Genomic DNA, 17,154 nt, shown 5'->3' with positions numbered 1-17,154 from the left:
AGAATTGATACATATTGATTCTGCTCATAGGTCATGATGAGGGTTAGTTGCATGGTCCCTTCCCAGATGCATGGTGTGCCCTGACAAGTCAGCCACTTTTAATGATGATTTTATATTTTGGAAGAGATGCACACATATTTTTTACTCCCCCTTTCAGTACATGGTCTTTTAAAAGCTATTCCCAGCCCCACTGCAGGGATGCAACCCATGCTCTATATGTAAACCACTCAGGTAGTCTCAGTCCTCTGGACCAGAAAATTATTCTAGTGGCTCCACTATAGCCACGGCATGCAACGAAGTAATTACTGGTTCTTGAATCATAACATACATGGAGCTGGACCTACTGGAGTTAAATTAAAAACCAGAATTAAAATGGAAATAAATAATTAAAGCCTGAGAAATGTACCAAAGGAAACTAGATACCAGCAATTCTTTTAATTTCTGAATCAAGTTATATCTAAGTATGGGATGTTCATTTGCATGAACTAAAATAATTTTCCAATTCACTTTTTGTTGAGATGATTTTCACTTGTAACTTTATATATTTTAACTGGCTTACATCATTTCAATTTTTCAATGGGGAAAACATAATATTTTAGGAAAGAAAGAAGGTATTGGAGGTATTAAAAGTGAAAATGATTGTAAAAATAATGATCGATTACTTGATTATTGATTGAAACCAGGTCTTCAGTAGCATTTATGTGTTCAAACTAGTTTACTTTTGGAGCAATAGATATGGAGCCCCTTAGGTATAGTGGTGTATAGTGCTGGTAAACGTTTATCAACTGGCTTTCTGAGTATTATTCAAAGACGAATATTATCTGATATTTTTGTTTACATTAGTAAGGCAAAAGTGAAATAACAGACATATATTAGAATTTTGCTTATTGTTAATGACATGAGTGACTTCTTTACTTAATCAGATTACAGTTTTCAAATATTGAAAACATATTTCTCAATTTTTGTGCTGTTCATAGTCAAATAGCTACAGATGCAGTACACTATTAAGTTTAATCGATATTGCTAGACACTCAACAAAACAATAAATCACACCTTAATTTTTAGTTTTCATGGTGTAAAATATTCCTACCATGGTTAATTTTAAGATTTCAAGGCAAGGTCACTGAATGCTCTTTGAGGTAACAAAAAATCCTATTTTATCCTTAGTTCACGAAGTCTGAAATCAGTAAATGGAAGTATTATTAAGTCCACCATATTGATCAATACTTCATATTTCATATAAAGCTTAAGCCATATCTCCCTGTTCAAATATAGGACCAGTTGCAAATGGACCATTTGCTACCTAGGAAAACAGGAAGTATAGTCAGCTTATCTCACTCTTGCTTATCTCCTCCTACACTTACTCATTGCTGTTTCTGACCTTCCCAGGAAACTTCATAGTTGTAAAACTGGTACTATTATAAAAAAGGTTTAAGATATCTGAGCCTAGCAGAAGTGGAATATATATATATATTTTTCTTATGGGCACACTGATAGTTCCCTAATAGCCCCATTAGAAATAACGGATCAAATTTCCTATGATGAGGATAACACATTTTTTTCTTTATCTGTCTGGTGCCTATCCAAACTTGATTGATTCCTATTTGTTTTTTGTTAATTTGTCTATGCAGTGTACTTACACAGACTTTCTCTGTTGGGGGTCACCCCAGGATTTAAAAAAGATTCCAAGCTGACCCTCTCTCCCTCCTCTCCACCATGGAAAATACTTGTACATATTTTTATCCAGACGGACTCTGAAAATGAAATAAAAAAAAACAGTCCCAACACAACTTTAACCTTCCTTTGCTCTGAGAAACCCATTTCCTCTTATTTTCTGGGTTTCCCAGACAGGAACCGGATGCCATTCCAGCTTGCTGGGCTTGCTTCTAGAAACACATACCAAGTTCAAGTGGTCTGTAGGAGTCCCTTTTACTACAATTAAGACTAGGAGCTGATACTTTCCGAGTGTGTGTTTAATGATACCAGGACAGCTCTCTCCAAAGAGATCTTCCACACAACATCCTTTGTTGCTCTCAAATCTCTTGACCCCCTATGTCCTCACAGTGCATTCAGGAGACCTGAAACTGATTTTTTGACAACATCCTTTGTAAATTCTGCATATGATCTAATAATTACTTTGTAATAGAGCTCTATTAGATTTTAGTACTTCAAACAAAGCTTCCAGTTTTGCAGGTTACTACACCATAAACGTGGGTAATATCATAAGATTTTTCAGTCCACTATCAAAATTTGTTCTTGTATCTTGTATTCAAATAAACTTTGTACATATGCACATATGTGTGTGTGTTCGGTACATGCATGTACCATGTATTCATCATATAAAAAATACAGAATGTAGATAGATAAAAAATCATAAAAGATGAAATACATCCAAAATTCATCTCCCAGGAAAATCTCTATATATTTTATTTTGGCAGTTTCAATAAAAATACATACAAAAATAGGCTTTCTTTTCATCATCCCCTAATAAGTGTGTTCTTTGTACTTGTCCTCCTTACTTTACAAATTGTGATCATCCTTCCCTGTCAGCAAGTGCAAACCAGTTTAATTTTAATGGCAGTATGTGTTCCAGTTCATGGATATATTAACTTTTCCTGAACTAATCCTATATCATTGAATATTTGGATGGGTTTTTGGTCTCTGTGTAAACTACACTATTATGAACAAATTATATGTGTATTATTTATGTTTGTTTATTTTCTTAGAAAGGTATACCCCTTTCATTAACCAAATGATATTTCCTCTTTTGGTTTCATTTGCATTTTAATAGGTATTAGCCTTAAGCCAAAAGTAAATATTTAAAAAATAGACATTCAGATATCAGTTAATGGGAAAAGGATATATTTGGGGGACATATTATCCCTTTCTGTTCCTTAAGAAATTTTAGTAATTAGACAATTTCCTGTGACTACCTACTCATAAATCTGAGTCAAATATCTATATGTTGCTTGTATGATAAGGCCTTCGTACTTATAAATATTTGACAGATAGTCTAAAACCAAGAAATATTTTTTAAAATATTCATTTTCAGTGATCCACAGCAATTGATGCTTATGTAAAATTCATTTAAACTTCTCACACTTGCTAAATTAGTTTAGCAATCTTATCTAGTAGTCTTTCTCTGTATTACATAGGTTCATTCTTCTGAATTGTCCCCCCAAAAAAATATTTGCCAGAAGATTATAAAATAAACAAGAGGAAAAAAATGGATATATAATGTTATTTTTTTTTTCAAAATTCAAGTACAGGTTCACAAAAGTGTAGTTTTTTTTTTTTAAATACATATCTCATATCTCAATACAAAATACACATAAATACAAAGTACATATCTCAGATATTTCATAATTTCATCCCTCCTAATATTGAGGCTATTCTGCACATTTTGAGAAATAGAACAGTGATGTAGAACTTACATGCTTTTGTTTTTCTGGAAATTCACATTATGACAAGTTATTTGCTTGAGAAAAAAATTGCATTATAAATGTCGACAAGTTTAAGAAAATATGACTACACTAATGATGTCAAGCTGGAATTCTGCTCTTATCTAACATTTAGTCTCAGTTACCTGCACAATCGGTATTATTGTATTAAAGACAACCGCTTTCAGACTAAAATTGCACTTTTAGGAAGTAATGATCTAGGATATTCAATACAATGCACAAAACTGCAAAATTTATTTTATTATCAAAAGTTGATAATTTAAAGATTAGGCCTAAAATTTTTCAATGTAAATTTTAAAAATAAATTTAAAAGTGACCTAATTACATCTTTAAAAAGTATCTAATTACATTTTTCCCTTTTGAATAAAATTGCTTCTCTGTGTGCTTTGTTTAAAAATTTTAAATGAATTAAACCTACAGCAACAACAAAAATTATTTCTGTTGTTGAAAAAGACAAATTCTTTGTGACATGTACATGTGTAGCAAAAGCATTCAAGTCAAGGCAACTTTAAAAAATTACTAATTGTTTAATATTTAGAGAAGCAGTGTTTTACTTACTATAGGTTATCACTTTATGGTACTCCTTTACATAAACCGTTCATAATATTTATTATTGGGGAGAAAAAAAGTGATCCTGCGCCTTTAATTTCCCTTTCTGAGAGAGAGAAGGCTGCACACCGCTGACAGGCTCACTTGTTCCCGTCTTTAATGTGCAATCTGTTTTCTCCAGCGGAGGGCACTCAGTGTATCACAAACTCAAGCATTAGCACCAACAAGCTCTGAGCATCATCAGTCTCTGGAAAGCCTTCTGAATTAGACAAGGGCTGCCTCTCAGCACAGCTACAAAACACTTTAAACCTGACCAGCTAAATGGATAAACCCAGCCTGCATAGCTTTTAAACTGGGGTCTCATACAGCACAGGAGGCCTACTTGCTTCAAGGACTGAAAACCTAGAGGATGAATTGCTTTATCTGGGAATGGCAAAAGCCAGAACAATAAGGAATGCCAGGTATTCTGAAGATTTTTTTTTTTTTCCTCTCTTTTTACAGAGAAGTTGGTTACCTTCAAGATGGGCTATAGCTCTTTTGCAGAGATTGCCAGTTCCTACTGATGGGTCTCTTGTGAATTACACAATGGTCCTCAGAGCCTAGAAGCCCTCCCCCGGTCCCCCAACACTTCCTTCTCCCTGCCCCCCATCCTACCCCATGCTGTTTTTTTCATATATGTATATGTATTTTTTTGCCTGTCCTCTCCGGAGAAGTTTGTATGGGGCTCCTAGCTCACATGCTGGATCAGAATGGTGTGAACGGTAGCCGCACTGTGTCATGAAGGTGGTGGTGGTTTCAGCCCTTGAGACCAAATAAGAAGAAAACTGAGAGAGAGGGGAACCGTTTTTGGATGACAAAGGATGGGTAAGTGAACTTTTGTTGTTTCCTCCTTAGCAAAGCTGATCCTCTTGGCTTCTTATCCTTAGTCGTGGCATTTGCTGATAAAAGACAGGGAAACCAGCAAAAAGCAGCAGCCTCTGAGTTTGTCAGTTGACTCTATAGTTGCTATTATATTTTTAGATCATTTTCCTTTTCGTAGTTTTTTTTCTTTTTTTTAATTCGTAAATGCATAACACGGACTTAGACTCGAGAGAAATATCTTTAAGACTGTCTCTTCTGCGTGTGTATTCATAGCTTGGGAATTGAGCATGAGATAAATATTGTGTTTGCTTTTATTTTTTGATAATGTTAACTATGCTTGTATTTCTGGTCGCTGTCAGGAAAATTGTTATTAACACTTTACTGCGTGTGTGTAGGGGTGGGGTCGTCACTTTTATCAGAGGTCGCACAAGGGCTTGTTTTATCTTTGAAGCTGTATCCTGAACACAGCTTCCAAATTTCAAGCAGTCATTTGCCAGTCTTATTTTTTCAAGTGTGACTGGCTCCCCCCCAGCCCCCCCTTCTCCTGTCTGGGAGAGCTGGAATGTATTTCAATGAGTCTGTATCTGGCAAGAGGACAGAGAGCAAGATCAGGTTTCAAATAGAAAAAAAAAAAAATAACCAGTTGAGTAAAAGGAGAGTTTTGTTGTTGTTGTTGTTGTTGTTAAGGGTTTTGCTGATTGCTTCCTGGTTAAAATTATGAATATTTAAGAAAAATAAACTGCAACACACAGTAGTTTTTGTATTTGTTTTTTTGCCACTAAGAATAATAAATCTGTTGACAGAAGAAAAAAGTCTCTTTAGATATAATGACTTAGAAATGCAGCATGAGTACCAATAGATTGTAACTTTGCAGGTTTTTGGAAGTTAATGGAGGTAGGGGAGAAAAAAAGTCAGTGAGAAATTTGAGCAGGTTGGGTTGGGGGAGGGGAATGATAGTTTGCAGTTTACTTGTTTATCCAACAAATTTGCAAAAGCAACTGGTTGAAAAATAACACTAAAACTAATATCATACAAGATTGTTTTGCATTTTATGCAAATATTTAATAAAAATTTGATGATCTTAACTTTGGACTGTTCTGTGTTATCAGTAGTCAAGGCTCTGAGTCTGGGTATCACTGGGCAGAAGAGCCACAGAAGGTAGCTCTCCCTGAATGTTGAGAGCATATAGGCTTATTAACATGTTGAGAGTTCCTTGCACTGTTATTAGTCCTCATACCATGCTTCATTGGCTGCCCATGCCAGTCCTAGTGCTATTTTTTCAGAGCTCATATATTGTTTTTCTATTATGCAATAAGGATAGAATTTCAGGCAGGGCAAACTTGGGTTACCTTGACAGCTTACTGAAGCTCCTTTGCCAAATCCCAGCCTGTTTGCTCAACTAGAAAAAACATACAAGTATGGGGTTTAGGAAGTCACATTTTTGCCATTACCAGAAGAATTAGTCTTCCTCCTTTTGGTACTGGTGTTCAACTGAGTGACTAGCCGATGTGGATGTTATTGTCATTAAAATGTCGGCATTAAGTGATAAGACAGGCTCTGTGCTTTTCAGTGTTGATGTACACATGAACTCCTGAAACTCCGGGAAGCTTTTCTTGGTTCTACAACACAGTGGTGATTTGAAAATCAAGGAAGAAAAAATGAAACCTAAATGGCAAACATGCAACACTGAAGACAACAAGGCTTTAAATGTTAAACATGTTGTCCCTAAATCAACTGTCCCATTACTACACTAGATGAAATGCCCCTGATATTGGTAAGCTGGTGGTGATTTATATTAATAGCTTTACAATGTGCATTTGTCTTTTTTTTTAACATTGTAGGTTTCCGTTTAATTACGCAGCTGAGAGGCATGCGTGTGGTGCTAGTGCTACTTTCTACGCTGCTGCTTGTTATGCTTACGGGGGCTCAGAGAGCTTGCCCAAAGAACTGCAGATGTGATGGCAAAATTGTGTACTGTGAGTCTCATGCTTTCGCAGATATCCCAGAAAACATTTCTGGAGGATCACAAGGCTTATCATTGAGGTTCAACAGCATTCAGAAACTCAAATCCAATCAGTTTGCCGGCCTTAACCAGCTTATATGGCTTTATCTTGACCATAATTACATTAGCTCAGTGGATGAAGATGCATTTCAGGGCATCCGTAGGCTGAAAGAATTAATTCTAAGCTCCAACAAAATTACCTATCTGCACAATAAAACCTTTCACCCAGTTCCCAATCTCCGCAATCTGGACCTCTCCTACAATAAACTTCAGACATTGCAATCGGAACAATTTAAAGGCCTTCGGAAACTCATCATTTTGCACTTGAGATCCAATTCCTTAAAGACTGTGCCAATAAGAGTTTTTCAAGACTGTCGAAATCTTGACTTCCTGGATTTGGGTTACAATCGTCTTCGAAGCTTATCCCGAAATGCTTTTGCCGGTCTTTTAAAGTTAAAGGAGCTCCACCTGGAGCACAATCAGTTTTCCAAGATCAATTTTGCTCATTTTCCACGTCTTTTCAACCTCCGCTCGATATACCTACAGTGGAACAGGATTCGCTCCATTAGCCAAGGCTTGACATGGACTTGGAGTTCCTTACACAACTTGGATTTATCAGGGAATGACATCCAAGGAATCGAGCCGGGCACATTTAAATGTCTGCCCAATTTGCAAAAATTGAATTTGGATTCCAACAAGCTTACCAATATCTCACAGGAAACTGTCAATGCATGGATATCTTTAATATCCATCACTTTGTCTGGAAATATGTGGGAATGCAGTCGGAGCATTTGTCCTCTATTTTATTGGCTTAAGAATTTCAAAGGAAATAAGGAAAGCACCATGATATGTGCAGGACCTAAGCATATCCAGGGTGAAAAGGTTAGTGATGCAGTAGAAACATATAATATCTGCTCTGAAGTCCCAGTGGTCAACACAGAAAAATCCCACCTGGTGCCCCAAACTCCCCAGAAGCCTCTGATTATCCCTAAACCTACAATTTCCAAATTTGACCCCATCCAGACCACCCTTGAAACACCAAGCCCCTCCCCAGGGTTTCAGATTCCTGGCACAGAGCAAGAGTATGAACATGTTTCATTTCACAAAATTATTGCAGGGAGCGTGGCTCTCTTTCTCTCGGTGGCCATGATCCTCTTGGTCATCTATGTGTCTTGGAAACGCTACCCAGCAAGCATGAAACAACTTCAGCAGCACTCTCTTATGAAGAGGCGGCGGAAAAAGACAAGAGAGTCTGAAAGACAAATGAATTCCCCTTTACAGGAGTATTATGTGGACTACAAACCTACAAACTCTGAGACCATGGATATATCCGTTAATGGATCTGGGCCCTGCACATACACCATCTCTGGCTCCAGGGAGTGCGAGGTATGAACCATGATCCTCCTAAAAGCATTTCTACTGCGGGGAAGGAGAGGTAAATGTTTGAAGCGCTAGAGGTGTCTCTAATCACTAGAAAGATTAATGACCCTTTTGCTTTTGGGTTTTGCTCAGTGTGAAAGGTTACTTAATTAAATTACAACCACCAGGAAGTTGACTGCTATTTTTTTTATGGTTGAAATTTGAAGGAAGTTCATTCAAGGATGAGATTAAGTTGGAATAAAGCACTCTGTTACAACATTTTTTTTTTTTTAACAGTTTGTATACAGGGGTTGGACTTAACCAGACACACAAACAAAACTCTTTCATTTTAAAATTTATGTCTCTTTCTTGTTTGACTTTTGTAATGGAGTAAAGAAGGAGGGGCCAACTTAATTTATAAACAGAGTGATTTTACCAAAATTCCAGGAGGTAATGAAGATTTAAACCAAAGAGCAATTTACCCAAGGGTTGATTTGTTGTACATTTTTAATTTTTAATTAAAGCATGCAACAGGGATCTCACAGGGATAACTGTTTTTGTGTTACTTGCCATTTAGTTATTATACCAGCACAGAGAATGTCAGGGGCCTACTGTGTAATTGTATTAGGCTTTTAAAGATGTCTGTCTTCCTCCCTTTCTTCCTCTCTCCCGCCCATCCATTTCTTCTTTCCCTTCCTTCCTTCTTTCCTTCCTTCCTTCCTTCCTTCCTTCCTTTTTTCTTATTTTTCTTTTCCTTTTATTCTTTTTTTAACTTACTGGACATAGATCACTTTTTTCAAAGGTTTTCTTAAGTGCTAGCTATTTGTATGTAATCAGAATGAAACTTAAATTCCATATTTTGGATCTGTCCCTGGAAATTAAAATCAGGTCATGATGTTGTGGATGATTTAGCAATAACATAATGACAGGCATAGCAGGGACTGTTTGTCAGTGTTGCTGTCATCCAAAAGAAATGATGTGTATTCTTGTTAAACTTATCCAAAACTAAGTGATGCAATTACTCAAATAAAAAGAGAGAGAGATTTGACTTCTGGGTATTTTCCCTTTCTATAATATTAGCCTCAAATTAAGGCATTTCATGTTATACTATTTTCATTTTCATGAGAATAAGTGTGGACCCAGTTTCTGATTATTTAATTTAAAGATCACTTATAGGAACATGTTTATGAATGGAGAAATAGTCACAGATTTCAACTTGTCGATATGTAATACTAGATGCAAATTATTTTTTTATTGGTAAAGTTGGTCAAAAAGTGCAAAGACTGTCACTGCCAGGTCATTGTTGCTGGAATAAACTAGTGAAGAGAGATTAAGTTCTGGTCCTATGTCATCTTAATATCCAATTTTAGATAATTACTTTTTCAAAAGAAAGTTTTAATGAATATGTAAACACTTGCCTTTCTTAACAGTCATTATAACAGTTGGAAAATATAATTTGTCCTTTGATAATATATACTCAAATCTTTCCATAGTCTAAAAGCAAATGCTAATAAAAATGTTTTCAGACAAAGCACTAAGTTTGAAACAATCTCCAACTCAGTATAATTTGGAATATGGAGCTATTCTTCAGAGTTCATTTTCTCTTTTTTTTTGTCAGTGATTGAAAATGAAAAAAGTAATCCTAGATAATAAATCCCTAAAAGAAACCTACCTGTATATGCAATTGCCCTTAAATATTAAAGAACAAAAGATTTTATATAAAAGTCTAACAAGGCTTATTACTTTTATTGCAGGGTGACATTTATGCAATATATGTGAATATTAGTAAAACAAATTAAACTTTTATGCTAGAATCTTATAGTTTGAGATCCTTTTAAAGGCTAATTATATAAAAGGAAAAGAAAAATTTAGGACCATACATTCATTTTCTCTCGACTTTTGTAGTAGAAAGGTGACTTTTATTTATAAGCATCACCAAAAAAAAAAAAGAAAAGAAGAAAAATTCTTAAAGAACTTGGATCTAGAACAATGACTCTAAAACCTTTCCAGAGACCTTAAATTTCCAAGATTATTCCTTTGGACACTGCAAGCATTACCATAATAGGAACAACATAAAAATCTGTTTTATTCTGTAAGAACATGAGTGTTTTAAAACATATTTGGATACTATATATGTTATGTAGAGTGGAGTTTATGGCCATGAAATTGTAGTGGCAGTGTTGGGGATGAATGTGGAATTAAGACGTTAAGTAATGAAGAATTTAACTAAATATTTTAATGAAGCTATTGAGTCAAAATGGCAACCCCACTGAAGTAGATCAAACTCTCCATGCCCTAAAAAGGAGAAAATACTAGTCTATGCTTTTAAGACCGTAACTCCAGTTTTGTGTGAGGAGTCCAATATAGTTACATTTAACTGATTAATTGTTTTGAAACACAAATACAAAAAAAACAAATATTGCAACCGCCACTCCCTTTTTTTGACAGAATGTTCAGCGTATTACAGTTATAGGTGGATATAAGAAATGAGAAAAAGAAAATTCTTAGAAATTCATTTGAAAACCATAATTTCCTCTTACTTCTTTGTCATGTCAGAGTAAGATGTCTCCTGTTGAGTAAAGTTCTCTACAAAATGAAGCTAAGAGAGAGGAATGATGTGTCCAAGATTATTTTTTAGGATACTAGTGATATGCTGAGTTTTAGTCTGATGTTGTCTTCATAAATCTCAATAGCTTAGAAAAATAAACAACCATTAATATATTTTAATATAATTTTTATGTAGTTTTTAAATTTAAAATGTCAAACTCTACCCAGTAAAGCCATAAATATTTAACTAGAAAACTTAGCACTGTATGCTAATTTTCTAAGATAGTGCCTTGAAAAAAATTTCATTAAATTGAAAATTCCACTTATATACTGTTATATTCAGTTATCATGATCTAAATATAGTTTATTTATTTTGTCTATTTCTTTAAAGAACTACATAAAATATTAAGATTTATGATTAGAATGATGTCTGTGAGTCCCCACACAAATATAGCATACAGTTTACAAAGTAAATAAGTTTGGTTATATTCTTTACAAGTTTTAATTTTGAAAAATCCATGTGCACATTCTACACTAATAAATGGAAGGAAAATATTATAATTTGGGTAGTAAAAATCTCTTATACCTATGAAAGAGAAATAGAGTAGATAGTTATGAATAATTAATATGATATATGGCACAACTCTAATAGTACATTTCACTCATCATACTTTGAGTGGATCAGTGTGTTTGGTTGAACTGAATCATTTAATTTGTCTGCCTCAATATGTGCTCAGTAAAGAGAACTTAAAACCAAAAGGATACACTTTGCCTAAAACTTAGTAAGGTGTAATTAAAAGAGAAAATTGCTAATACTTTTGAAAATAGCTTGTGAACTTTGCATAACTTTATCTCATTAGAAAATATAATAGGAATTATGAAGTTACTTCATTTCTCACACCAAATTTTACATTAAAATTACATAGAAGAAATATTTGAATATCTAGTTCTTCTAGGATATGTTTATCAACTGAAAATAACAAGAACCTTTATAAAATTAGTCATTGTGAATATAGAACAAGAGATAATATTTTAAGTTTGTGTTTTAAATTAAAAAAATGAAATTGGTAAAACCTTAAAATGAATGAAAGTGGTCTCTAAAGAAATACTTGATCCAAGGTTTTTAAAAGTTAAGTAATTGAAATGTAAATTTAATGATCCTATAAAATACTAACAGTGCTGGTGTTAGGAAAATGGGAGTATAAGTTACGTTAGATATACGTTTTCTAAATACTTGATATTTTGGTTATACTCTTCAAAATCAAGTAAAATATAAATATATTGCTTATTTTAGGATGTATATTATTTCTTTCACTGCTGTGCAGTGGGCAGTGCGGACCATTTCGAAGAGTTTATATTTATATCTATTGAATGTATGAGGTCAGGTCCAAACTACTGATTTAAGGGGGTTATTAACATCTTTCTACACTTTAAAATTGACATTTTGAAATATATTGAATGAATTTCTAAGAACTCAAAAGCATAATATGTTCAAAGAGGTTTCAAAGTGAAGCAGGGCCAGTATCATTGAGTTTAATTTATACCTTACCAATATAAAGTTATAGAGAATAAACTTTATTTTGTTGACCGACTATTAGTGTATCATGTTAAAATGTTATAATTGAAACTGTACTTTGTATATTCACATAAATTAAATTTATGTGTATATATATATGTGTGTTTATATGTATGTGTATGTGTTCATATACAGAGAGAATATATCTCCATAAAAATTTTTGTCCAGTTTGAAGATTTGAAATATTAGTGAAAAAATTGGTTAAAATTACCAGAATCTGTTAGGAACATAAGATAAATATTTAATCAGCTCTAAAATGATAAGTATCTTATGTCTAGATAGTCTAATATTAAAAAAAAAAAGATTTAAACTACATATTGTCATTTTTGATCTTGACTTTGGGCTCGTCACTTCATTTATCTGTGACCCATCTCTAAATGAGGGTATTCAGCTACCACAATACATTTCAAATCAAAACATTCCTCAGATTAGTAAACTTTGTATTATTTCTCTGATTGTTCCCAGGACCACAATAGGAAGATGGGATATGTGCTTAAAAAAAAAAAAATTGAGCTATTTGTATTCATCGTCAATGAGAAAAGAAGGAACTCCTTGAGTTAATTAAAAAGGCCTGCTTAGGCAAACAGTCATACGATTTCTTTAGGCTTGAGAGGAAAGTACATAACACACACGCGCGCACACACACACACACGCACACATGTGCACACATGAGAAGACACACACTGTAATTTATATATCTTTTAAATCCTGCAGGTAACTAGTTATTTTGAAACCATTTAAAATATGATTTTTTTAATCGATATTTTGAATTTGCTCCAATTAAAATCTATTTGTGAATAGTGTTTTCATTAGAATCTCCAAGTGGTAGTGGTAAAAAGTGACAACTGCCAAGAAAGCCTGACATGGTAATTTAAAAAAGATTTTAAACTGACGATAAAGAGTTCAATTCTTTTTTCTAGAATTAGACTCATATTCACATCTTATGGACAAGGTGTTAATAAATTGTTTCTCTCTAACATCCCAAGTTGAGATATCCGGAATATGTATAGCTTTCAACACACCCCATTAATCTTTACATGATTCCAGAATTTTTCCTTTTGAAACTTTTCTGTATTCAGTAGAATCGAGTCTTTCTAGTTCTCAGAAACTACATTTATGTATAGTTTATACTTTGGAAGTTACTTGGTAATATCAGCATTGGGGATGGTGACTCATCAGAATTTTCGTGTCTCTAGAGTTTCATGAATCATTAAATCAAAGTGAAAGAGTGATAATCTGTATATCACCAGATACTGTGAGTTTTGAAAAATTATTATGTCTTTTGATCAGTGAAAAGCATGAAAATGATGTTGAATATTTTTTAAAACTTAAAATTGCTTTTTATAGTACCAAAAAAATTATCATTCATTGGGTCAGTTTAATAAAATCTCAGTATTTTTAAAATGAAAAAGATATTATGAGGGTATTTTTCTCATGGACTCATGCCATTAAAATTTTAACTGTAAATTAAGGACGGTTGAGAAAAAGCACAGTATTTCTTATAGTATCAAAATCTCTGGCTTTTTAATAAACTGCTTTAATATGCTTGAAACTGCTCAGTATGTGCCAAAACTATGATTTATACTCCTGCTAAATAGTTTAAAAAACAATGCTTTCACTGTCAAGAGAAATTAAAGTCAAAACAAATGTGAATATGGGAACTTAGTCCTTTAAAAGACAGATATTTGACTTTAAGTCGAATCTTACATATTAATAAATACTTGTAAATACAAGATTTGGGAATGAAATGAGACCAAAGCTGATACACAGTAACAAAACAGTAATGGTGAGAATATAAAAATATTTTTAAAAATCTTTTCTAAAATTTGTGAATAAGCTAGACTAAAAGGAAAACACTGAACAAAAGCTAAAGCCTGGCTATCAGATAAATAATAAACACATGCATAACCAAATAAGATTATGATATTTGACATTATTGTTTGTACATGAAAATGAGATACTTTATATTTTAATTCTATATAAATGGTATTCTTAAAAATAATATCAAAGTAACTTTGAAATATAGTTGCATTTAAACAACCATGTAAAATTAAACACCCATATATCTCACATAACTATTTCTAAAAAACTACTGCATACAGACAGTAGATTATACTTTTGAATAAACTCTGTTCTTTACTAACTTGTTCAGTTCGCATGAATTGCCTCAAAAGTAAATATTTGGGGGAGACATTAAAAAAAAATTTAAAGACATCAAAATAAGTTTATTTCTGTTGTCATTGCCTCGGTTTATTATGTTTGTTTTCTGAATTTGCAGGAATTCATACCACTGTCCCTTGGAAGGTTCTTTTCTCTCCTTTACTTCCGTCTTTTGTGTATTAACTGAATTCTCAAACCTCAGAGTTAGGGGTAAAGATGTAATCATTAAATACAGTAAGAAGGTTCATCTTTTTTCTTTTATTTTTTTTAAATATAAATTGTGGTAGTAGAAGAAAATAAGGTGCAGTAAACATTTTTATCACTTTGGTTTTAAAAGAAAATTTTAAAATAAAGTAACTTTAACATCAAAGTGAAACTTTCTACACAAACTCATAGTTATCATTTTAATCTAATATTTCAATGGTCAAAATCTTCAAATCATTGAATTTAAAAACTAAAAAATATTAATTTTTACAGTATATTTAAATTCAAAGCAGACAAGATAAAATGAATGTTGATAGATTTGTTTAAGAAAACTCACTCTGTCTTAAGATCTTAGTAAGCCAATGTATATGTCCAAATAGGAATATGTAGAGTCATGAATTGCTTCCATTTTGGGGTCATTTTTAAGGTTAAAGCAAAACTATGTAGAAACTAATTTTGGAATAACAAATGATACAAAGAGAGAAAAAGACTGAAATTGTTTGATTTTGGAAAGTCAATGCATTTAATTTATATTCACTGTATATTTAGATTTTAAAGTATAACAACTTTTGTTTTGCCATCTTCTTTTAAAATTATCATCCAAAAGAACATTGAGATTATAATTATTTTATTAAAACTGTTTAAGCAAAAAAAAAAAAAGATGAGCAACAGTCTTTGGTTATAAATTCTATGCTTGCTTTTCAATTCCTTCCTCCTCCATCAAGTCTCTCTTCTGAAACATTGGTTCTTTAATTTTCTCCCAGAGATCTAATTATTTATGGTACTGGAGGTTATTGAAAGTTGACTTTTTATTTCATTCATCTGACTCCTATTAAATACATGTATGTTCATATTGAAGCCCTGAAAATATCGCTTGTTTGTTTTAGCATACATTTGATCATGATGAATTTTACTATTAAGTATTTGATATTTATAATTTTATATCAATTTGATATTTGCAATTTTAAATCGACACCAACTATTGTTAAGTGTTTCTAATAAGACTTAAAAAAAGAAAAAATAGAAATAGAAATTAATTATGCCTGAGTTTTCTTTTAGTATGGTTTCCATAGATGAAAAATTGTTATTTTGTTCTGTGTTTATAGGTCTGTGAAAGTAATAGCAGAGAGGTCAGCTTTAAAGTATTTTGGGGTGATGGTCAGACCACAACATGGACCAAAATTGCATTGGTCCAGTGGTTAGATCAAGGGGTGAAAAAAGAGGTCTCAGAGATTTGAAACTGACTCACTTTACTTTTGTAATATTGGACAAGTAAATATATATCTGACCTTTCTGTGATATAATTTTTCCATCTATTGAACTGGGATAATAACTTTCCAACTAACTTGTTGAAATGATTAATGAGCTGCTATTTGAAAACCACTCTGAACTCCTTCATAAAAAGCTTCAGTGTAAATATAAATGATTATTAGCCATAAGCCCTACTGTCTACTGAAAAATGCAAAATATAATGTGGCTGTATTATTTTCATTGTTATTATTATTATAATGATGGTTATAATACTCCCTGATGTAGAAACAAGTGTTGTGGTTACATTTTTACTAAAGCGAATAATAAACCTGACCTTTCAGTCCCTTGTCTGAGCTGTAATTTAGTTTGGGTACCAGACACACTAATATTTAAATAATACCCCAGGATTTGTAAAATACTCCCTTTGCTGAATATCTTATTCAGATTTCAAAGAAAGCAGCATTTACAATTCTTTTATTGGTATTAATGCTAAAAAGGAAATGGGTTATAGAAACAACTTATAAATTTCCAATCTGATCAAGTTTTGCCTTCAGTTCATTTTCTTAACCAGTGGTGGCAGTTTTAATTTCTTTTAAACTTTTATTCTTAATGAATGGGAATTTTCAACAGTATATAGGATATTTCTTATTAATAAGGAGTTAATATGTGACATAAGACCCAATATTTCTCCGGCATGCATATTTGGTTGAATATAATATGAGCTCTTATTTTTACATAAGTATATTATTATATGATTCCTATTGTCCCAATACTTGTAATATATTTAAAAGTGAAATACATTTCTTTTTAAGTTTCCCCATAGAATAGATCCTGTGACACTGTCGTATGCTATGAAATAGAGAGCACCACTAGGTATAGGTCCTTAACAAAAACAAACACCCTACATGCAAAAGAAAAATTTTATCTAGAGAACACCATGCGTTCTTTGTGATTAGAAAGGCAGAATCACTCCAAATTTTAAGACTTTACCAGTAGTTGAATATGTCTCTTCCAATTATGTATCCTGGAGCCAGGAAAATAACCGCAGACTCGCTGGACTCACTGTGAAATGGACCTGAACTAAGAATTCATTAATGGCCATGAGCCCCCACTCTGGCTATGGGACCACCATCATGTTTTGGATCTCACTTCAGAGGCAGTGTCCAGTAATCTCGCAAAGTAAT

General features: G+C 32.9%; 1 protein-coding gene across 3 annotated transcripts in view; it reads left to right on the top strand.

The window, feature by feature from the left end:
- The first annotated feature begins 4,203 nt into the window (after positions 1-4,203).
- LRRTM4 (leucine rich repeat transmembrane neuronal 4) overlaps positions 4,204-17,154 on the top strand; it is a 644,127-nt gene continuing 631,176 nt past the window's right edge. Inside the window, exons 1-3 of one of the 3 annotated variants that reach the window (XM_039852542.1) lie at positions 4,204-4,471; positions 4,794-4,874; positions 6,713-8,259. In XM_039852542.1, coding sequence (XP_039708476.1) covers positions 4,871-4,874; positions 6,713-8,259 — 1,551 coding nt within the window. In that variant the 5' untranslated portion in view covers positions 4,204-4,471; positions 4,794-4,870. Of the gene's footprint in view, positions 4,472-4,723; positions 4,875-6,712; positions 8,260-17,154 lie in introns of all 3 variants that reach the window. The other 2 variants (XM_039852541.1, XM_039852540.1) reach the window with 2 other exon arrangements.

The sequence above is a fragment of the Pteropus medius genome, unplaced genomic scaffold (genome assembly GCF_902729225.1).
Source record: "Pteropus medius unplaced genomic scaffold, Ma_sr-lr_union100, whole genome shotgun sequence".
Taxonomy (NCBI): domain Eukaryota; kingdom Metazoa; phylum Chordata; class Mammalia; order Chiroptera; family Pteropodidae; genus Pteropus; species Pteropus medius.
This window is presented reverse-complemented; position numbering and strand designations above follow the sequence as displayed.